We start from the raw sequence: 24,322 nt of genomic DNA on the forward strand, positions 1-24,322 counted from the left end.
CACTCAATGTAGCTACTGCAACTGATGTGATTGCTCCTCATTAATACAACTACAACGAAGAAGCTACATTGCTAGCTTTTCAATAGGTCATATACAATTAAGGCCTGTTGCATAATGCTACCAAAATCCAAAATGAGATGAAAATATAACACAGCGTTGTTACAATAGTTATTTCCAGAATAGAATATGGTAGGTACCCCACAGAGTTACACTTTTAGACAATCATCCAGTGTACACACGTACAACTAATAGGCATGATGCATTACCGCGCGTGTATGGTAGTTAGCGAGCGCGCTTCCCGTGCCAATTAGACCCCGCATCATCAGCGCACGCACTATAACAGGGCTACACGGGGTTAGTCTATGATCTATGACGTGTGACGGTGAGAAGTTCATAGCTCGAGTGCCAATTACAGTCTGATTGGTCGGAAAGAGGCGGCGTTTACGAGACTGGCTTCATATATTATAAGTAGAGTACAAACCTGCATCGAGTACAAAGTAAAATAAGTAATGTGTAGCTGTGAATAAAGCCTCATTATAGGTTAGGTAGATTTGCGAAATATCGATTCCTTATTATGGGCATTGATTACATGTATTTCTCAGTAGGTAGTTGGTGACATACATACCTGCAATGCAATAGACAGAAATATACCAAGGAATGTCTGCACATCCAACGCAACCAGTTATAATCTCAATTGCAGTGTGTGTCCTAGGTACTATGGCATAGCATGAAGGCCTATATATATAATCTACCTAAGGCCTCTAGTACAGTCAATGGCGGCTGTGCGGTGTATGGTGAGAGTGAGACGCGAGGGACTCACCCGGGCTGTCGGGCACGGTGTCGTAGTGGCAGTTGAGCAGCAGCGCCTCGCGGGGGGCGGGCGCGGGGGCGGGGGGCGCGCCGGCCGCCGACACGCGCGCCACCACGGACTGCACCGAGCGGTACACGTTGTTCATGCCTGAACACATGTGGTAGAGTCAGAATATGGAGCAAAACATATGCTGCACTGAGGAGATCAAAGATGCTTGATCTCCTCAGTGACCGAGCCTTTGTGAAATTACTGTAGACGTTATATTTTGACAATCAATGTAGTTGGATAAGGGTGAGGCCAGACGAGCGTAATTTTGTAAGTCGCGTATTCCGGCAGAAATATTAGCGCGGGGACGAGGGGAGCTAGTAACTTCCCCGCCCCCCTCGGCCCAGCGCATGAGATTACGCGACTAACAACTCACAAAATTACGCTCATCTGGCCTCACCCTTAATGACGAATCTGATCTAACCGTCAAGGAAGTCGATGGAGAAGTTCCCGGAGGCGCGCTGCACGTCGATGTCGAGGCGGTGGTGCGGCGCCGCGCCCGCGCGCAGGCGCCGCAGCGTGGCCACCAGCGTGGTCACCGCCAGCACCTCGTTCTCGTATGAACCCGCCACCTGCCGGCCACATAGGGAGTCAGCTATTGGATGTTGATAACTGATCTGAAGTCTTGGGTGTTCTCAATGAGTTTTTTTTGTCTCCTTGTATTTTTTTATAAAGATTTATTTATTATTATTATACAGATTATTTAAGGTACAGATATTAAAAGATTGTAAATAGTAAGTACTATCAAACATTATTTCACATAAAGTTTTTATTAGTGATAGGTAGGTAGGACTGCGAAATATTATTCAGTAATTTAAAATATTAGGTATATTTTAGGTATTTTAATAAATATAGTTGTATTCTTATTTATTTATTTCATTTATTTTATTACTTGAGAGCTACTCAAGGCTTCTTCCCAACTAATCCCAACTACCACTAACCTAGAAAACTGATAAAACTGTTAGCTACCCATACCCCATACTGAACTAAACAAAAACAGTGTGGTAACAAACCCTTGGTCCAATAGCAGTGAGGTTGTGAAGGTGTTCCTTGGCTATCTCAGCGCAGAATCTGGTGGGCGGCGCATCCCCACGGGTGAGGGGTGTGGGCAGGCGGTCGTGGTGCATCTGCAGCAGCAGCGGCGCGGCCGCGGCCAGCACGCAGCCCAGCACCAGCCAGCCCGGCCCCAGCGGCGGCAGCCGACGACGGTTCTCCTTGATTTCCTCTTGCAGCTGACAAACACAGTTCCGTGTTAACTGGTGGTTACAGCATTATAGGGAGATTAATGTAATAACATATAAGTATGTATATTTTATTCAATTATTTGATTCTGCTAGAAGGAATAAGGTCTAGCAGTAGACGTATATTTCTCCATGACTAAGGGTACCTTTGATGATTTGGATAAATAAATAATTTAAAAAATCAAATAAACTATCTTCATTTAGCTTTTTTCTGATGTAAGTAGGTACGAAGAACGTTTTATGTAGATAAGATAAGTTAGGGGTAGAAGTGGAAATACTTAAATGTAGTAAAGCATATCGGTAATATTTATGGATGGAAAAAAATAATATTCTAAACTTAATGTACTGGCAAAATAATATTTACTCGTTCGAAATCTAAAGGTTTCGAGATAAGGTGTTCCATTAATGGATCATCTGGTTCGTACTCCATTTTTATTTATCACAAAACTATTAAAATAAAACAGTGAAATAAAATTAATTTTTTGCTAGCAAGAAACAAAACACAACACAGGCGGAGGCGGCAGCGCGCGACCTCTTCGCTCACCGACGTCATGAAACTGTCAATGCTGTCAAAGCGTGAAACCGCAGCGCAGACCACTTGATGGTGTTTCTGTCACAGAATTTCTGGATTTTCTTGTGGTACTGTTTATTTTCTCTATGGTGGTATTGGTGGTCATTTGACATTGACAGTTTTATTTTAGAATGTAGATTTCGATGATTATTTCCTACGATTTATTTGTTTTTTTAATCAAATGCAATAAATAAAATAAGATATTTGAATACGTATTTAGAAGTGTATTCCTCTAAAGAGACATTGAATTGTTATAATACGGTTAGTGTGATTGAACGGCAATGGCCCAGTGGATTGGGTTCGCGGTTTCCGTCAACTGTGGTGACCCGCTGGGGTTCTACCAGGGCACCATCCTCGAGGCGGACGGGTTCACCATCACGCTCACGAAGGCCTTCAGGAATGGGTTCCCTTATCCAAAGTCGCAGGTCACACTCAAGTGAGTAATTTTAAATCTGTTGTAAAGTTATCTATTATCGAGTAGTAGTTATAGGTTATGTTTGTGTTCAGTGCTTCAGATATTAAGGAGTTAAAGATCATCTCGGGGCGCGCGTCGCCGCCGCCGCCGGCGCACAGCACGGTGGCCGTGAGCAAGGGCAAGAAGGGGCAGCGCGCCACCGTGTGCGAGAGCCTGCAGGCCATCCCTGCCAACACAGGTAATCATATCAATTTCTTCACAAACTTTAGGTCGCACATTAGTCTTAGAATGATTCTAAAGCATATATCTGGATAGTTTTACCAAACACAGTTTTAGGATTCTCTTTTAGTTTCAATAGAAAGAGGTGGCTAACTACATACTGTCTAATCTCTATTATATGTATTGTAAAGTGTGTAAACTTAAATATGATGCTACAAGATGGACCTACAAGTCATTCAGAAGTAGACTGACTGTTCACCACCAATTTTTTAATGTGCTAAAGTGTTCTAGGTTCCATAGCCCTAGAATCTAGGCAAGTAAATTACAATACTTCACCTTATTTTGTTTAAACTTGCACAGGCAATCAGTCAAACAACAATGCAAAGGCAGCTACATCAGTGCGCTCGGGGTCCGGGCAGCCCCGTAGCAAGCCCATCGACATCCAGGGCGGCCGGAGCAAGAACAATAACAACAACAACAACAACCAATCAGGTATTCATTAACCTTATTACATTATATACATTTAAATAATGACATTCATACATTATGCTTATGACTGTAATCCCTAAAGGGGTAGTTAGAGATGATACATACAAGATTTAATTTTCCTTATCAATTATGCCACTGAAACTCCTAAATAATGAGTGGATGAAAAAGGACTGCTGTCTCATTGTTCTTTCCATATGAAAAAGCTAAAGGCTTCTAAATTAGAATTGCAAGGGTCCCAAACATCACAAATATTTAACTAAGTTACTTATCTAGCAGGCAGCTACGGCGGCGGGTCAGGGTCAACCCCGCGCGCGCACGCAACTAAAGGCGGCGCGGCGGGGGCGGCCCGCGGCGCAGAAAGGGCGGGGGGCGCGGCGCGGCGGCGCAACGACGCGGCCTTCGGGGAGGCGCTGGACCCGGAGATCCACACTGAGTTCGACTTCGAGAAGAACCTCGCGCTGTTCGACAAGCAGGCGCTGTGGGAGGAGATGAGGCACTCGCACAAACCAGACCTCGTGAGTGCACCCTATTTTGTTGTTATGCTGCCCTCTGCAGTGTGTCTAAGAGATGGATTTTCGTAATTTTTTATAGGAACACAGCTGGCTTATTAGAAATTTGGTATATACTAAGCTGAAGATATTTTTTGGACGACTGAATGGCGTAGTGGTTAGTGACCCTGACTACTGAGCCGAAGGTCCCGGGTTCGATTCCCGGCTGGGGCAGATATTTGTTTAAACACAGATATTTGTTCTCGGGTCTTGGATGTGCCCGTAAAATGGCAATAGGCCCACCCCCTATTACATTGGGACTAACATAAACAATGGCGAAAAGTGGGTGCAGCAATGCACCTCTGCCTACCCCGCAAGGGAGTACATTAGTACAAGGTGTGAGTGTTTATATTTATATATATTTTATCCCAGAATGCTCACGGGAAAATCGTAAGGCGGAGCAGAGCGTAGCTTACTAGTATCAGTTCAGTTCAATTTATTCTAATTGACTGACTCTGTATCTCCAGGTGCGTCAGACGGAGGGCGGCGGCAAGTACCGGCACGACGAGAACATCCTGGGCGGCGGCGCGGCCGCGGGGGACATCTGCGCCGGGCCCGCCGCCGCCGCGCGCGGGTATGTAGTATGCTTCTGTAGACTAGTCTTATGGCTATAATTTCTGCCGCTGCACAGGTGCGTTATCGGAGAAGATAAACGTCACTATATCGCGATTTAACTTAAATACGTGGCTGTCATTGGTCGAACGTGCACTAACCATCATCATAGGCCATCCGACCCCAAGCTAGGCAGAACCTGTGTTATGGGTGTCGGACAGCTGATATATCTACACAAATACATAGATAGATAGATACTAAATATAAATATCAACACCCAAGACCCGAGTACAAATATCTGTCTTTAAACAAATATCTGCCCCTATTTATCGACGTTGATAACGACCCATTCAGCGACAGCTTGCTTATGTCCTCAAAAGATCCCCCAATCCTCAAAAGATCCCCCAATGTTCCAAGCACATTTATTTTCTCATATTGCCGAAGCCGCATTCATAAGCTAGATTGGTTCTGAATGGGCTGAAAACCTACAATACATATCATCATCATCATCATCAGCCTATGTCAACCCACTGCAGGGTATAGGCCTCCTCCATGTTATGCCAAGTCCCACGGTCCTGTGCTACACTCATCCAGTTTGGTCCAGTCACTCTCCTAATGTCATCGGACCAACGGGTCGGCGGTCTACCGACTGGTCGCCGTCCCTCCCTTGGCCACCACTCCGACACTGCCTTGGTCCATCTGCCGTCTTCCCGCCTTGCCAGATGCCCAATACAATACATATAACGAGTACCAAAACTGAGCATCTTATGTCCCCCCAGCTACGTGACAGACCTAGGCCGCCTAGTACCAGCGCTACGAGCGGGCCCGCGCGCGGCGCTGTGGCGCTCCCTCCCCGCCCCCGCCCGCGCCCCCGCGCGCGTGCTGCTGGCGCGCGCCGCCGCCGACGTGGCGCTGCGGCTGGTGGGCGGCGGCCGGCGCCTCGACGCCAGGAACACGCACCAGGTGCCCACTGTCGTGGCGCTTGTTGGGGACCACTAGTGAGTACAGACAGCATACACATGTATGTGTTACTACTAGCATAGAATAATAAGTACTTGCTAATAGGTACTAATAGTAGTAGGCGTTATAGGAATTTCTGCAACGGTGTGCTCAAAAAAGTGAAACGCCAATATGAAAAATCTGAATTGGATAAGGCCAGTAGAACAAATTCTAAACAAATGTGGCACGTCATAAATAATATTACTCGGTTTAAACCAACAAAATCTGTTGCTCATGATATACTTTCGATATCCAATGACCCATTAGAAGCCATTAATAAAGCCAATTATTATTTTGCGCACTCAGGTGAAGAACTTGCAGCGAAAATTCTAGCCAAAGACTATAACCTAAATATGGGTGACAGTGATACACCAATTAATATATGCCCAAATTCACTCGTACTTTTAGAGACAAACCTGTCTGAGGTTATCACTACTATCAAATCCTTAAAAAATACAACCTCCTCTGGTTGGGACCGGATTTCGACAAAGATACTTCAACAGAATATAAAAATTCTAGCAGCACCGATCACACATATTTGTAACTTGTCCATAACTCAAGGTATCTTCCCTAAAGCATTAAAAATGTCTGTTATAACACCCATTCACAAATCTGGCGACAAAACAATTTTTAGTAACTATAGGCCCATCTCTCTTCTGCCAACATTATCGAAAGTCCTCGAAAAAATTCTGAATAGCCAGCTAACTAGTTACCTAGAAAAACAAAACATTCTCTCAGCAAATCAGTTTGGTTTTCGCCGAGGCAAATCAACGGCGGATGCGGTTTCCAACCTGACCGAACAAGTAGTAGATGCGCTTGATGTGGGTGATAGATGTCTGGCTGTGTTCTTGGACTTACGTAAGGCCTTCGATACCATTTCGATACCAAAACTATTAAAAAAGCTGGAAAACATTGGTATTCGTTCGCTACAACTTGAACTTTTCATTCACAGACTATATGAGTGATAGGTATCAATGTGTAAGGGTAGGGGATAAAATAAGCGATCCTATACCTGTCAATTACGGGGTCCCTCAAGGAAGCATTCTTGGCCCCACTCTTTTTTTAATATACATCAACGATCTGTGCAACTTATCTATACCAAACGGTAATATTACCTCTTTCGCTGATGACACAGCGTTGATGTTTCGGGGAGGCAGTTGGGACACAACTTTCAATCATGCACAAACAGGGATAAACCGTGTTATGAGGTGGCTCGACTCCAATCTCCTAAGTCTAAACATCGAAAAGACGAAATTCATTACCTTCTCAATTATCCCGAGAACTCAGCCAAACCTAGATAAACACTTCTTAACAGCACACCAATGTGGCTGTTTGGATACCACATTAGACCTGTGTCAATGTGAGAACCTGGAGTGCACTAACTCTATCAGGTATCTAGGAGTGATACTTGATAAACATTTAAACTTTGCAGAACACATAAATGCGCTATCTAACCGTGTTAGAAAATTAGTTGGTATCTTTAGTAACCTACGTCACTCGGCAAATCCCAAAATTATGAAAACTGTTTACTATGCGCTATGTCAATCCCTTCTAACGTACTGTATCAATGTATGGGGAGGGGCGGCTAAATCACACCTACTCCAACTTGAACGAGCACAGCGTGCTATTTTAAAAGTCATCCACTTCCTTCCGAGGCTTACACCCACTACAGAGGTCTACGAGATGGCCGAGGTACTCACAGTCAGACAGCTCTTTATTTTGGATATAACAATAAGACAACATAGGAACCCAAACATATGTAATGCAAACCGGGACAAAAGACGCAGGGATATTGTCGTACAGATCAAGCGCTATAAAACTAAATTCTCAAACCGCTTTCACCCTTTCCTGTCTGGTTTACTATACAACAGATTAAATAAAATAAATTACATATACACCATGCCTCTACGTGACTGTAAAACTTGGGTCAAAAATTACATTAGAAATTTAAGTTACTTACAAACCGAGGAATTATTAATGATAAAAGAATGATGAAAAGTAAAAAAGTAATAAAATGCAATAAAAAGTGTAATGAAATGTTTTCAAAAACACTCAACTATACAAACACACACACACACACACACACACACACACACACACACACACACACACACACACACACACACACACACACACACACACACACACACACACACACACACACACACACACACACACACACACACACACACACACACACACACACACAACACACACGCACTTGAAATAAAATATTACCAATACTTAAATAAACATTTATTTTGAACTGTAAAGATCTAACTTTATACTGTAACACTCTAACTGTAAGGGCACTGATACCTGCCGCACAGGTCTCCCTAGTGCAGGTTTCAGAAGCTTACTATTATCTTGTACAACATATTTTCATTGTTATTCTTGTAACTTTAGTTTTATTTATTTTTTACTGTGTTTCTTGTACTGAATAAATAAATTTATTATTATTATAGTACCAGCCACTAGTTAGTAACCAGACCAGGCCCTGTAGCACGGGCGCTATTAAGACTTGACAAAAGTTATCCGTCGCGCTCGCTCTTGAGGCTGCGTGATGTGAATGAGCGCGATGCAAAACTTGTCACGTCTTAAATGCGCCCTGAGTGTTCACGAATGCAACTACAACACGCCAGGTCACTATCCTGAATATCGGTTGTACAGGTAAGTACAGAAGATTCAGTTACCCGATGAATAATAGGAAACGAAGGTACACTACTCTACATAACTTATGCGTTGATACACTCAGATTTATCTCGAACTACAAACTCGCTTTAACAATTTTATGTATTAAAGTGTGTCTCCTCTTCCAGTATCGGCGCGTGCGGGGTGACGACGGCGCGCATCCTGGCGTCGCACGGCGTGGACACTTGCGTGTGGGTGTGCGGGGGCGGCAACGCGGGGGGCGGGGGGCTCGGGGAGGAGCTGCAGCTGTACCTGGCGGCGGGGGGGCGCGCGCTGCGGGGCGCGGGGGGGGCGCGCCCGCCCGCCGCCGACCTGCTGCTGCTCGCGCTGCATGATGTTTATGAGCAGACGGATGATGAGCATCCGGATATAGTGTGAGTTGCTGTTTATACCTATTATCTGCCTTAGCTATTGCAACACCCAGGCTTGCTGCTCCAGTTTACTGCTAGGTTGGCTGAGCTTAATTTAAGGGGATATGTACAAAGGTTCCACTCGAGAGAGCCATCCGGCGTACAGGAACTTCGCCCTCTCTCTGAATAGAATAGAATACTTACTATCTGCATGGGAAGTGCAAGATTTTACACGGTTCGAGAAGCGACGAGTAAACGTGAATTAGTATGGCGCGGGAGAGTCGCTACCTAGCGGTAAGCAGCTGCACTAGTTCCGCGCCATTCAATTTTGCGTTAAGCTGCGTACAGACCGGCCAAAAGAACGCCAACGAACGGGTTCGTTTGACCTTCGTTGCTTCAATCTGCCCTTGTATTATGTATGATAAATATCCATCGTTGTGCGTTCGTTGGGCCAGTCTGTACGCAGCTTTTGGTTTCACTGCTCGATCGGTACTGAGAACTCTGAGAAGCCCTTATGTTTTCTATATTTTTTAGCTAACATGTAGTTTATCCCTTCCAGTTGTGCGCTGGAGTGGGCGGCGGGGGGGCGCGCGGGCGCGGTGTGCGTGGAGCCGCCGGCGCTGGGCTACCGCGCGGGGCTGGCGGCGCGCGCCTCCGTGGCCGCGCTGCTGCCGCCCGCGCTGCCGGCCGAGCTGGGCCGCCTGTACCTCGCCGACGTGGCGCCTCCGCCCAGGTATTATCACTCAATAGTTTTACTCGAAGTCGAGTAAAAATCTACGTGAGGACCGCAAAACTTACAGCTCGATGGAATTAAAAAAAAGTAATTTCCTTCGTACCTACTCGAAGCAACAATACAACGGTTCGGTGAGTACTAAAGATAAATGCTGAATGTGTGGACGAAAGTCCATGCTATGGGTTTTACTCGAAAGCTTAGCTCGATCGAGTAATACCGTATATAAGTACGGACCATAACACACACTAGAGTGTGGGCTATCGGGGCGGGCTGAGCGCGCGATTCAAGATTTTTAATGAAAATAAGAATATTAGCAGCATATTAATCATCACATTAAAGTTTACCACTACTGATATCTCTCTTCTTTTTCTCCGCAGCATATTCTCGGACATGGGCATCTCGTACCGGCCTCCGTTCGGCGCCGCGTCCGCGCTGCCGCTGCACGCCGCCGACGACTGACGGTAGCGCCCCGCCCGCCCCGGCTGAAGGCGCCGCCCCCGCCGGCTGTCGGAGCCCCCGCCCCCGGCTGAGGGCGCCCCCGAGTGATCCGGCCCTGGCTTGTACTTACACTAGTCGGGCATTCTGTGAGGTTGGGACATTTGCTTAAAACAGAATTTGAAAACAGATTGCATTTGCGGTTTCGTAACGTTTATCTGATATTGTGCAGAGTTGTCGGAGATCTCTCGTCTCATGCCGTGTTCCTCATGTTGTTGTACTTAAGAATTTTGTGTCAGGATAAAATTGGTTAATTTCATGTTTGGTGCCTGTGTATTTACTATGACTGCAGATCTGTGAACCAGCGATGTATCTATATTTTTTTTATTTATTTAATGATAAACTAAAATAATCATAACTTTATTTTAAAAAGATAATAATTATAATATCATGATAACAGTAAATTATGAATATCATCTGTACATAAAATTACCAATGATATTCGTCCTAACGTTAATTACGAATGTGTTTAAGGTTATTATTACAGTTTAAATTGAATTAATTCCTAACTGCGAACAAATTGCGATGATTATAATGTAATGTGAATGTGGTAGGTATATTCTGTGTAAAGTACTGTAAATATTTAAAAACAATGTTGTCTACAGTGTGTAGTACAGCCTGGCGATGTAATACCTAGCATAATTTAAATAAGGACTAAATATTTCCGTCTAAAAGTTACATAATATATTCTTCTTCCATGTTGAATGAATAGCGATGATGACGCGTGTGGAGCGTGCCTTTTAAATCTTAGAACTTCTTGTTACGTCGGTACTATGTTTGGTTTTTTGTACAACTGATAAATTATATGTGATGCTCGTGTGATAAATGGATTTGATCGAATGATGTACATTTTTAAAGTTGCGTTTAGGATTAATAACGACTGTACAGTATAATGATTAACGTAAAATCTTGCATTTATTTCCGTTCCATGTTTAATGCAACTAGCAAGTTCAGCGTTAACTGACTTCATTTATATTATAATTTCATGACATGATTATAATTTAATCATAGCTATTGTATGTTTTAAGAAGCGACGTTAATTTAAAATAAATTGCAGTTGTAATATGACTATTATTTTTAATTCACAACAAACACCTAATGAAGGAGACTTGTTCTGGGAAAGAGAAAAAAACTAGGGGAATAAAGGTCCATCAATTTATTTATGAAATAAAGGTAGACAATGTTTAAAAGCGCATACCACACTGTTCAGTAAATGAACGGAGCTCGCAAACACATCGCTCGCAGCGGGGCACGACACACACGATACTCTTACACGTATTACTCTCTATGTTAGCACGACACTGGTCTGTTGCAGTCTCTGTTGTATTGCATTCAGTGATCACATGTGTCAGTGGTTTACACACACTGCGTTACACAATTCAAAATTATAATAAAACAAGGTTTTTGTGCTTTTGCTTTATGACATAAAGTAAGGCAGTGTCGATTTTATGATCTAACAACGAGACGGAAGACTAACTAGGTACCAAACAGAACCTCTTTTCAACAATAATATCTACATAATAATATGATAATAAAGCTGTAAAATAGAAGGTGCATAATGAAACGTGCAACAATAATGTGAGTATTGGAGGAAATGAAGATACATGACGAAGAAATTTGAACGGTGGTGAGTGGAATTGAAAATAGATGCTCCAAAAAAGAAAACATGGCCAACATTTACCATTTTTAAGTAGGTATCTTTATCTCCTTACAAGTCGGGTTATGTCATTATAATTTATATGGCTTACATATTGTTCTTCACATTATAATGTACTTCGACTTCTTACCTAAATAATGCATCAAGTGAACCGCTCTACAACATGGTAACTGGCGACCACAAATATAGCACGCATTTTGAAAACTAATAAACCTTCTTTCCTACCATTAGGTAGGAATCATCTTCATTACAACTTGTATGAAAAAAAGCTTAAATACCTATCGCACAACCCATACTATGTCTACCTTACTACAACACAAATACGATCTTATTATGAAAAATATTGCAATTTTGGTAAATCGCATACATTTCAGTAATAAGCTCGCTAGAGAAAGAAATGATTTAATTTAAGTAAATTAGTGTCACCGCCGGACTCACACGATTCATAATATCAAGTTGTAGCTATTTAGAGTACCTAGACCTAGGAACAATAACACGGCTCACAATAGACAAAGATACAAAGATACAGTTGACGGTAGAGTAGAAGAAACACGACACGATACAAAAAATAATTAACATTGGTTCAACAATAGTGATTGATCTTCTTTTAACCAACATCATTTTATTGCTTTTAGACATAATTTCATATTATTTTCCAAAATGCATATAGGTATATTTATATTTTATTTATTGTGAAATATTATCGGTGTATTTGACAAGTGGCCATAAGTACATAATTCGGAAGGACAAAGTGGGACACATTACTATACTAAGGGGTGTAAAGACAAAGACAAAATATTAATCTATCTGGTAAAATCTATACAAAATAAAAACATTTTATAAAACTTGAATAAGTATCTCATAGACGAGTCGTACAAGAGATTGCAACTTGTAGTCAGTTTACAGACAATGTACGAAACCAGACTGTACTAGGTTTATAAAATTGATTCCCAAAAAATACTAAACTCAAGTGTATATGGCTTCTTTTTATACCAAAATAAAAACAATGATTACATGAACTAGACACAACATGCACACACTTCACACACACATATAAAACATTCATGTACATAATACCTAGAGGCTTACTCGATAACATTCCCACGAAATATAACTTAACATTAAAATAAACTAACAACTTTGCAAACTGAACCTTACAGCGAATGTCACGAGGTCGCTATCCGCCTGCCACTCTGGATAGCAGTGCGTACGGTGGCGCTGCATACACTTGCGTTCACAAGTGCGGAGTGTCAACAACGGTTTTTACTTGATTGAATAAGAGCGCACATGTGACCGCAAGCCAGCCAATACCTGTATGTATACTGCGGCGGATAACACTTTTTCATGTAATATTTTTACATTAATTTCATAAAAAAACAATAAAGTCTGTTTAAGTATAAATGCTGAAAAATATTAAAATTAATATTTTTTGTGCGTTCAGAAACATTTCTCATCGTTAAACTGTAGAAAAACACGGGCTATTAAAAGGAATAACAATGTAAAAGATCAATAAGTATTAAAATTTACATCAAAATACATAATTATTTAGAAAAAATGCGGAACTGTTTAAAAGTGATATGATAATTTTATGTTATAATATTAATAATACATATTCCTTTTTTATACTCCGAGAAAAATATGGTTTTCAAATCTTAAATTGATAGTTTTGTCTAGAATTTAACATTTGCTAGACTGAGTTCGGCAAACACGGTCGCGAGGCGCGACCAGGATCTATCGACGCCTTTTTCTATAATTATTTGTAAAATTTATCAAAAGTGACGTCATCATACAACAACGCATAAAAGCTTCACCACTGTCAGGTCATATTACGGAACATTTGAGCACAACACCACAACAAACAAAATTCTGAAAACATAACTTTTCCCCAAAAAACAACGTCACATAACACCAGTTAAACTTATTAACGTACATTCAACAACGCCCGAGCGCCCGCGGACGCAGGGCGGTTAGTTACGGACTATACAAGGAGGTAATTAGTTGATGATTATACTTAGCAGTACAATAAGTACAACTTTTATACGACATCGTGAACCATGATGTTATACAAAAGTTGGTCGTATAAGTTTATCCTTTTACAAGGAATAGTGGACAAGTATAACTTTCACTCGTATTGCATATTTATATATGTGAATCAACATTTCACCTATAAAAATAAATTAATCTTAACTTCATTCTTTTCTGTCTTCAAACTGTACTTTACTGTGTGAAATAAGTTCGATTGTCAAAGGAATGATAGGTAGGTATTGTATGAAATTATTAGTATTATATGGCAAAATATCTGGTCACACAATAAAGTACTGTCTGCCTTAACGTATACGGTCTAAATTATCACTGGTAAACAAATCATAAGTAGGACTCATTCACTGGACCGCCGGTCCTGACATCTGTAGGTCTGTCTCTGTCACTCTCGTACAAATGGCATCTAAATGTCTTTTTCTTTCTCCTTCTCCTTGCCGTTGGGCATCTCGTGTCCGAAGGAGATGTAGGGCGCGTCGTCGGAGGGGTTCGTCAGGATGTCCGTCCTGGAAACAACAACAAATATATTAATGGTCATGTAAAATATATATATTTTTGTTAGACGCCATTTTATGTCCCCTTTGACGTATTGGGGAAGGCACGGCGGAATTTGAGTGGCTGACCGAACTGTAATTGTTGTGTGCAGGCAGAGGTTCTCCACTAACGTCCGACACCTCGCGGCGGCGGGTGCCGGTGCGCGTGGTTGTACAGCGCCCCCTAGCGGAGCCCCTCGTACCAGAGACAGAGAACAAACGATAATTTACCTCCTTCAAAAGAAAACGACATGTATGCTCTATGCACTTCTGTCACATCTGTGTCGATCCCACGCAATTAGAAGTACCGCGTTTCGTGGTACGGGGGGATGGGGCGAGCGACAGTGTCAGTCAGTCAGGCCGGGTGTATAGTCGTTTGCAATAGAATCCAACAATCATGTAAACAAACCAAATTGTCACGATTACTCCGTAATCACATACATTTGACGAGCAATTATGAACATAGTCGGATTTCAACGAACGCACCATTGTTTTCACATTATCTTCAACACGGTTTAACTTGTATTTATAAGTTAAATTTGTTAAAACATTTGCAACGTAAAAATTTCGAAGTATTTGACAAGCTGTCATCTTAGTTTTTTACTCATCGAACTCTATAAGTCATTGAAAAGTTAGTGTTGTTCGTAATCTGAAGTTATCTTTTATTTTTAATTTAATAAATTATTTTAATTTAATATTATTCGAATACAATAAAAATTTTTTTTCAAGAGCTTAATATAATTAAACAAAACGAAAAAAGGAAGAGGAAGAAATGAAAAAGCTCGACGGCATTTTAGACACGGCAAGCGATGACACAGTGGTTCCATTTATAATTACGGTCACCGGCGACACTTCTGATAGTGATGATGACGAAGACGAAGATTTAAATTTGTTTTAAACACTTTTTATATATACCTAATCAGTTTTATTTTATAGTCTATGGCTTATATATTTAATCTAATTAGAACACTATGACATCACTATGGGCATAAACAATACGCTGTCAATGTCAGCCCGCCATATTTGTTTACATGATTGTTGGATTCTATTGCAAACGATTATAGGTACCTGTGCTGCAGCAGCCCGTCGGCCGCGGGCCCGGCGGCCGCCACCAGCCGGCGGTGCGTGTGGTCTAGGCTGGGTCTGGCTGGGTCTGGCTGGATCTGGCTGGGTGTACCTGTGCTGCAGCAGCCCGTCGGCCGCGGGCCCGGCGGCCGCCGCCAGCCGGCGGGGCGTGTGGTCTAGGCTGGGTCTAGGCTGGGTCTGGCTGGGTGTACCTGTGCTGCAGCAGCCCGTCGGCCGCGGGCCCGGCGGCCGCCACCAGCCGGCGGTGCGTGTGGTTGCGCAGGCGCAGCAGCTCGTCCTGGATGCGCGCCGTGATGGCCGCGCGCGACTCCTCCTCGCTCGCGTTCGACTTGCGCAGGCTGGAATAGGAGAAACAGCTGTTAGTACTTATGTGGATCCTCTAACTCTAAGTTACTCCTAGATCATTATCGGAATCGGAATGTATCTGAAAATAAATTTGACCTAACCTAACCATGGTAAAAAAAAGAATTGGATATAATTATAATAATGCAACACCATTTTGAGATAGTGAACTTATTGTAAACATCACTGCTGCACGTACAAGTACCGAATGAGTAAGTAAGCGTGTGAAAGGTGAGTGAATGAATAACTGAATGAGTGAAATGGCGAGCAGCGCGTTTTGCTGTTGGGTCTGTCCGACTTTGAGTGGGTGAAGCAGTGAGTAGGTGAGTGAGTCTGTGAGCGATTAAGTGAGTGATTGAATGAATAAGCAAAGTGCTGACATGGCGAGCAGCGGGTTTAGCTGTGGGGTCTCAACGACTTTGAGTGAGTGAAGCAGTTAGTAAGGCAGTGAGTCTGTGAGCGAGTAAAATGCTAACATGGCGAGCAGCGCTTTAGCTGTGAGGTCTCAACGACTTTGAGTGATTGAAGCAGTTAGTGAGTGAATAAGTGAATGAATAACTGAATGAGCTAGTAACCTGGCGAGCAGCGAGTCCAGCTGTATCGGCTGCCCGACGGACAGCAGCGCGCGGCGGCGGAACTGCAGCAGGTAGGGCTCGGCGTTGGGCAGGATGCGGTCCATGCCCTCGTGCCACACCGGCAGCACCAGCGGCGGCCGCGAGCACTCGCCGATCATGCGGCCCACGCCCCACTTCAGTCTGGAATAAGGAGGGAGTTGGGCAAATTCATTGTGGCAAACAACACGTTTTACAAATACAGCGATGGAATGCAATTTCATTTTAGCAAACAACACGTCTTGGAATAAATGATTTTTAGTAGTTGTGATGCTGTTTGGAGATGTCTATGCAATCATAGTTTAATGCAATACCAGGCAATGGATGACTGAGAGCTGACAGTTACATTACATGGTAGCTTAAAGACTAACACATCAACTGCGGTAGACCTCCGATACAGTCAATACATTACAAAGCTCTCGATACGAAGAATTCTGATTGAAGTCTTCCATCATTACCAGCCATGTCTATCAATTTATAACTCCATCTAGGTGGAGCGCTTACTACAAACTTACAGCGGAAAGCGATTCTTTTTTTTTATATCATATCTTACAATAAGCCTTCGTCCCGTGCTGAAAGGATTGGCCCGTCGGGTATGCTCCTGTATGCTGTGTAGTAGTATTGTGTGCATTACCTGATGTGTTCCTTGTCGACGTTGACGCGGCCCTCGGGGAAGATGTGCACCCACTCGCCGCGGTTCAGCCGCTCGATGCAGAAGTCGATCGCGGGCTGCGGAGAATAGACATCATTATACGACTGACCTGTACTTTGTATGGGTGTATAAAATATAGCATGAGCCATATGAGAGCTGTCAAATCCTTACATTTTATGTGGCATTGGTTAGTTTTCAAGTGAAACCCAACTTAAGTTATCGGGCATAAGGATCTGTCAATCAAACATCATAAGACTTGTGCTATATTTTACAAATTATAGAAAGTACCTAGTCACTAACCAAATATAAGTACTACAATAATCAATGTGGTGTAACTTTTAAATGGTTAAACAGTTTTAGAATAAACAGGGTAAAGGGCATATGTATAACAGAATAGGTTTGATATAAATGGGAAGACATATGGGCAGAATTCGTAAACACATCTGCAAATGGTTATGTCTGGCCATAGAACAACGCGGGCTCGGTGTCTGGCATTGTGCCATATGAATCCAACAGATTACATATTTCCATAACTTATTGTAACGCTGTTTTTTGAGTACACCTACAATACAGTAAACAAATAAATTGGGACAATTCAATTATGTACTCGCATAAATTAAAGTCTGTCAATAACCATTGTGTTGTAAATGTGATAAGAATGAGTAAATTTTAATGTGTAAATGAGATGTTTGTTTTGTAAACAAGAGCGTGTAGATCTACATACATAGTACGTCAGAGTTCTAGCGAGTTGTGACGTCGGTCGGTGACATTTGTGACCGGAACCGACTTATGTAGATCGCAGATTATCATAAAAACCTTGTATGTTATTTTTACAACTGTATCGGACGGATCAGTTTGGATTACACTTATTTTACTTTAATTAAAAACTGCACGGAATAATGCTTATATTGCAATTTACAGATGATGATTATTAAATAACTATATACATAACTGAAAAAAAAAAATTACAGTTTTATCGACTGTGCCGAGTTCGATTCCTGTGCCGATCGAGTCACAAAAGCCTTTCTTCCCAAACAGGCCACGCAGGTTAATGCAGATTTTGTAATGAAGACAAGACGGACATAGTCCAGCTTACTCCTAGGTTCGCATTCTGTTAGGCTTCGAGTGGATCCTCTCCCATGCAGATAGAAGACACAAGGGTCGATAGATGGTGTGTATGTGTGTGTGTGTGTGTGTGTGTGTGCTCGTGTGTGTAGGTACCTGGTAGACGCCGGCGCCGCGCACGACGGGCACGCACTTGCCGAGCGCGAAGAAGGCGGCGTGCAGCGCGCGCGTGAAGCAGATGTCGTGCGCCGCCAGCGACCAGCGCATGCGCCGCCGCGACAGCAGCGTGCGCAGCTCCAGCACGCCTGCAGCACACAGATATACACAGATATACTACAGTGAAGCAGATGTCGTGCGCCGCAGCCAGCGACCAGCGCATGCGCCGCCGCGACAGCAGCGTGCGCAGCTCCAGCACGCCTGCAGCACACAGATATACACAGATATACTACAGTGAAGCAGATGTCGTGCGCCGCAGCCAGCGACCAGCGCATGCGCCGCCGCGACAGCAGCGTGCGCAGCTCCAGCACGCCTGCAGCACACAGATATACACAGATATACTACAGTGAAGCAGATGTCGTGCGCCGCCAGCGACCAGCGCATGCGCCGCCGCGACAGCAGCGTGCGCAGCTCCAGCACGCCTGCAGCACACAGATATACACAGATATACTACAGTGAAGCAGATGTCGTGCGCCGCCAGCGACCAGCGCATGCGCCGCCGCGACAGCAGCGTGCGCAGCTCCAGCACGCCTGCAGCACACAGATATACACAGATATACTACAGTGAAGCAGATGTCGTGCGCCGCCAGCGACCAGCGCATGCGCCGCCGCGACAGCAGCGTGCGCAGCTCCAGCACGCCTGCAGCACACAGATATACACAGATATACTACAGTGAAGCAGATGTCGTGCGCCGCCAGCGACCAGCGCATGCGCCGCCGCGACAGCAGCGTGCGCAGCTCCAGCACGCCTGCAGCACACAGATATACACAGATATACTACAGTGAAGCAGATGTCGTGCGCCGCCAGCGACCAGCGCATGCGCCGCCGCGACAGCAGCGTGCGCAGCTCCAGCACGCCTGCAGCACACAGATATACTACAGATGTACACAGATATACTATACTGCAGTGAAGCAGATGTCGTGCTCTGCCGCGACAGCAACAGCAGATATACTACACATATACAACACGCGGTCCAAGACATAGGTAGGTATACCACAGATATAGTCAAGTGTCAGAGACACGCCAGTATCAGAGGTGGAAAGATTTATCGTTTACGTAATCTCATATTACCTAGTTCTCCCACTAATTGGTTGAAGCTTTGTACCATTAAACTAATAGATGTGTAATGCTGCATGCATTAGCGGTAATGTAGCCGCGTCTGATGATCATTGCTTCATCACTTTACCTACTGGCGTAAGGACACCCCAAGGTCGAGGAGAATGCAGGTACTCATTACGGAAAACTACCTACTAATTGTTTTAAAAACTATTCTGCTCAAAATCCGACACTAAAACAGAATTTCGAAGACTTTACATAACATTGTAATCGGCTGGGGCGATGCAGTAATCTGTTACTGTTATTAAGACGGGATTACAGTTTACAAGTTGACGTAAATACCTAATTCCGAGGCTTTATTCAGCTCTCCGAGAGCATAATAGAGCTTGTGTTCTATCGACGGCCTACTCTCAGCTGAAACAACTTCTACTAACTTAGTGAAGTGGAAATTAAGTTACAAGTTGAGAGAAGTTAACTCATGGTTGAGTGGAGTGCCTTCTGCCTTGTGCTTCATCAAATTAGCTGATAACACAATTTCAATTTCCTTTTGCCGCGGTTTCCCTTACACGTGTATGAAGTTAGTATTTAGGTCACGGTGCCTTCTATAGTTACCTACGCATAAAACTTGCATTTAAATAATAAAGCTAAGGTGTCTTGTATCATTAGAAGTAGTAAACATCCTTTTTAAGTGAACTAAAAGGAAACCTATGGATTTATGCAGCAATATGCATTATAGGTAATTATAATTACTTGCTTATATGCAATAATGCATGCTTTTAAAACCAATTTACACGCTTACAATACCAAATTACATCACGGTTGGTAGGTACAGTGGCGGAACAGTTGGGGTTACCAGTGAGTTGCCTTGTCAGACAGCTATAAGGGTCTATTTGCAGTGAATTGCAATGTAGAACCCGAATGTCCCCGTGAGTGACCCGCGCCGCGCCGGGGCAATAACTCGCTCGAGGTGACTATTATGTAACAATCACGTCTCGAGCCGGCCCGTGGCTGCGTGCACTTGACCCCGACAATCATCCAGCTATTGCTCCAACAATAGACACACATTGGGACCTATTATTAGGTCTTCACTGAATTACACTTTGAATTAAAGTTACAACTGCTTAGTTGAAATTCAAAGCGACATTACAGCAAAAATATACTTAAAAGTATCGTGTATCAGTTTCACTAGTACCGACCTACTCAAACGCGATTAAATTTTCGTTTTTATTTCCGGAAACTAGTCAGTAAATATGTTATCGAAATAACATCGAGGAAGCGGCAGCATCGAGCAGGAAGTAGCGAATATGCATCGAGTAGAGACACAGTTGAGATGAAGGTTAATGTCTCCACCTGTCGCCGCCGCCGCCGCCGTTGCGGGTCGCGGGCGATAACACTGGCGGCCTTCACAATTAGCCGAATAATTGAGATATATAAACAACATTCAATTTATTTCAATAAGTAGGTAATCATTACCATTTTGCGCTTACCATTATATCGAAAGTCTACAATGTTACTATTTATAGGTTCAGGCTAACAGTTGGTGAAGTTTGTATTTGTATTTAGAACAGTATTTCCAAACAACCTAGCGTACTAAACAGCGCACAACACACAATCGCCTCTTTAAATGCTTGTTAATTGTTGCCTAAACAGTGCAACGATAACTATTCTCGCGTTTTGCAACATTTACTGTTGAACTAAGCCAGCCCGCGTCTCTAAAGCGGGCGTTACTGCTGGGTTCCTCATCATCCTGGCCTTCCATGGCCCGCCACTGGTCACCTGTTGCTAGAGCTTGTCTTTATTTTATCACGCAGCGTTCATTCAGAACTGGTGCATTTTAAATAATAAAAATAAATATTGGCTTTATACCACGGCCCCCAAATATGTCTAAGATGGAAATACACATAATAATAATAAATAGAGTTACTTAGAAAATAGTTTTAAACAAAACTTGATATAAGTATCTATAAGCGAACAACATGCTGGCCTGACATTTACAATAAAATATGAGTGTGTAGTACATACCCCAGAGGCCGGGGTCGTCGAAGCAGGAGTGGTGGTTGGACACGGTGAGCAGCGGCACCCCGGGCGGCCGCCGCAGCGCGCGCGCCAGACCCTCCGCGTTGTACACCGTCGTCTTGTTCAGCCACTCTGCAACCAACAGCCACAGTCATTCAGTGTACAAGAATGAAATTATATTGTTTTTACAGGGCTATTCTGGATATTTTGTCCACCTTTTGTACACCTATATCTCATATTTGTGCAATAAAGTATTAAATAAATAAATAAATATTGCTTATAAATAATAGTGGAATAAACATGGGGAGGCCTTTGCCCAGCAGTGGGACACTGAATTGGCTACTTAAAAAAACATTATACCATGTAGCTAGCATTTATGGTATACTAGCTGTGCCCGCGAGCTTCGCTTCGCCTTAAAAAGTTTTCCCGTGGGAATTCCGGGATAAAAAGTAGCCTATGTTTTTCCTCAGGGTCTAGACCCTATGTATACCAAATTTCACTCAAATCCGTTCAGTAGTTTTGGCGTGAAAGAGTAATAGACACACAGACAGACAGACAGACAGACACAGTTACTTTCGCATTTATAATATTAGTTAGGATTGGTAATAAAGAAATAACAATAAGGTTACTTAATACTAATAAGTACAAGAAGGAAGATAGCTGAATATGTAGGTCAGTAAACTTTTTACAATCATTCAGATGGTTATCTTGTTTATAGTTGTATACATGTAGCCATAAATGGATGGTGAAGTTGTTAGTGACTCTGACTGCTGAACTGAGGATCCCCGGGTTTGATCCCCAGGTGGTCAGACATTTGCAATTGTTTAAACATAAACATTCCTTCTGCGGTAAACATTCCCATGACCAAGCATGGAGGCCATGGCAATGACCAGCCAGTCTTGGAGGAGTCCCATATCCTGCACTGGACTATTTACACACATGTATATTTATTTATGTTTGTATTTTTTAAAAAGATCATAGATCGTGTAAGATCATAGAACTGCAAGAAATTAAAATGTGATAAATATACTCAGTTGTTCTATGTATGGCTTCTAATAATTATCTACTTCATACTCAGCCCTTTAACCTCAATACTTACTGATAACTAAGATTGTTGATAAGATGGATGACTAAAAAATAAAACATGCTGTGGACATAGTTTCAAAGACTAAGACTATGGAGGGGATGGTGTAATAAGTATGTTATTTTAAAGTATTATGAGATAGTAAATACTCAACAATTAAATAACAATATTGATAATAGAGATTTAAATTAATTAATATTTTATTTATTAACATGAAATCATCTTTAAGGAAGATTGGATGTTCTGTGATCTTGTGTGTAACAAGGAGATGCACATGGCTTTGTTGATAAATGATTCATTTCCATTTCCACAAAGAAAACTCTTAGGCAATTCAAAAAATAACTGCACGTTTTACCTACACAGAAATGCTAATTGATGAATTGGAAGTAGGACAGAGACATTATTACTGCATATTTCAATATTTGTTGGTTTCATGTTTACTTTAAACGCATAATAAGCAGTTAGGGCAAGTATCGCTGATGTAAGCAAACCCGTTCCCCGGCGGTGGCGGCGGCGCCACGAGGCCGCCGGCCCGCCAGCACCCCCGGCCAGCGCCACCCGGGGTGCACCACCTCCACCTACCTATGACGATCTTGCTGAAGAGTCCCACCACGGCCACGGTGATGGAGCTGGCGCAGTTCCACAGCAGCCCCGGGCTCCGCAGCCGCGGGATGATCCACCCGATGTCGTAGCCCATTGCGGAGCACACAGTACAACGATATCCACAACTACACTAGCATTGTTACTGTGATTAATTTGTATAAAAATTAAAATTGTGTGCACTCGCGAGTCTACTCGTGCTCGATTGACAATACAACTGTCAGGTTGACAGGTGGAATACAGGTTGACAGAAGGCGGCCATTCAGTATTGCCATATGAAAATAATATTTTACCCATAAATGTATTAAACGAAATTTCTTAATTTGAGATTTTTTGGGAAAAGTGGAAGTATACATGTAGAACCGTGGAAGTAATAAAAACAAAATAAATTCAAGGCTAAATAGCCTGATCAATTTTTTTATACATCTATTATGTGCCTGTCAAGTATTTTATACCTAATTGTTTTTAAAAATATTACGCCAATAGGTGTTAACCAGATGTAAGGGGAACATTTTTTATGATAAGACAGATAAGTAGAAAACTCTACAAAATCGGCAGACCTAGTTTAAATATATATAAAATAAAAATACTTGCTAGAACTTTTGAAACAACGTAGAGTGTCCCTGAAGGGTCTGACTCTACCTCTTATCTGGTATTGGTATCAAGTAATAATTCAACAAAGTTTAGTAGGTATTTTATTTATGCGCCTTTATTATCTTTATGTAAAATAAATTCATAAATAGTCTTCACGACATCCGTTCTCACAGCTTCAGCGTGTTCAGCGTACGCTGACGGCGGCGGTGGCGGCGGCGGCGCTTCAACCAATATTCTTCTCCGGTTGCCTGCAGTTACGTAACTTGAACTTCTTTTAACTTTCCCATCACCATTACGATAACTCTCTAAATATTTTAAATGGTTTAGTAAATACACAGGCTTCAACTGACGTGTATTATTTAAATGAGTATTTGCTATGTTCAATGTGTTTTGCATCTCACTATTGATAGTTATTATGTCTGTCTGAGAAAAGCTACAGTTGGCTACAAGTAGCACGATCACCACAGATAGCAACAACATGCTGACTATCGACTCAGCTCAGTCACTGATTTGTTCCAAACAAAGTATGTCACTCGCATTTATATGATGTGGGCAGATGACTGTACACTCACTATTAGGTACACTCAAGTCAACTATAGTCTGTGTAGATGTT

At 42.7% G+C, this 24,322-nt stretch overlaps 3 protein-coding genes across 4 annotated transcripts in view; 1 reads left to right on the forward strand and 2 right to left on the reverse strand.

Annotated features, from left to right (window-relative positions):
- The window catches only part of LOC105392554 (endoplasmic reticulum metallopeptidase 1), a 33,709-nt gene extending 31,056 nt beyond the window's left edge, over window positions 1–2,653 (reverse strand). The window contains exons 1-4 of the mRNA XM_048627880.1: window positions 2,462–2,653; window positions 1,870–2,088; window positions 1,281–1,428; window positions 821–958 (exon numbers count right to left, since the gene is read on the reverse strand). Of these exons, the coding sequence (XP_048483837.1) occupies window positions 821–958; window positions 1,281–1,428; window positions 1,870–2,088; window positions 2,462–2,527 (571 nt within the window). The 5' untranslated portion in view covers window positions 2,528–2,653. The remainder of the gene's footprint in view (window positions 1–820; window positions 959–1,280; window positions 1,429–1,869; window positions 2,089–2,461) is intronic.
- A 137-nt stretch (window positions 2,654–2,790) lies between these two features.
- Window positions 2,791–11,227, forward strand: LOC105380380 (enhancer of mRNA-decapping protein 3). Of its 2 annotated transcripts, none has more exons than XM_048627686.1 (9): window positions 2,791–3,104; window positions 3,176–3,321; window positions 3,663–3,794; window positions 4,065–4,306; window positions 4,807–4,913; window positions 5,671–5,889; window positions 8,710–8,955; window positions 9,491–9,664; window positions 10,042–11,227. In XM_048627686.1, the coding sequence occupies exons 1-9, from the start codon at window positions 2,950–2,952 to the stop codon at window positions 10,121–10,123; spliced, it is 1,503 nt and encodes a 500-aa protein (XP_048483643.1). In that variant the 5' UTR covers window positions 2,791–2,949; the 3' UTR covers window positions 10,124–11,227. The 2 variants fall into 2 exon arrangements, with proteins under 2 accessions (XP_048483643.1, XP_048483644.1); XM_048627687.1 differs by having other exon boundaries at window positions 4,068–4,306.
- A 73-nt stretch (window positions 11,228–11,300) lies between these two features.
- LOC105380440 (tafazzin) lies at window positions 11,301–23,351 on the reverse strand. Its single transcript, XM_038106445.2, has 7 exons — window positions 23,098–23,351; window positions 21,438–21,563; window positions 18,299–18,447; window positions 17,060–17,154; window positions 16,390–16,569; window positions 15,664–15,810; window positions 11,301–14,359 (listed from the first exon to the last, which is right to left on the reverse strand). The coding sequence occupies exons 1-7, from the start codon at window positions 23,210–23,212 to the stop codon at window positions 14,260–14,262; spliced, it is 912 nt and encodes a 303-aa protein (XP_037962373.2). The 5' UTR covers window positions 23,213–23,351; the 3' UTR covers window positions 11,301–14,259.
- Window positions 23,352–24,322: the final 971 nt, after the last annotated feature.

The sequence above is a fragment of the Plutella xylostella genome, chromosome 19 (genome assembly GCF_932276165.1).
Source record: "Plutella xylostella chromosome 19, ilPluXylo3.1, whole genome shotgun sequence".
NCBI lineage: Eukaryota > Metazoa > Arthropoda > Insecta > Lepidoptera > Plutellidae > Plutella > Plutella xylostella.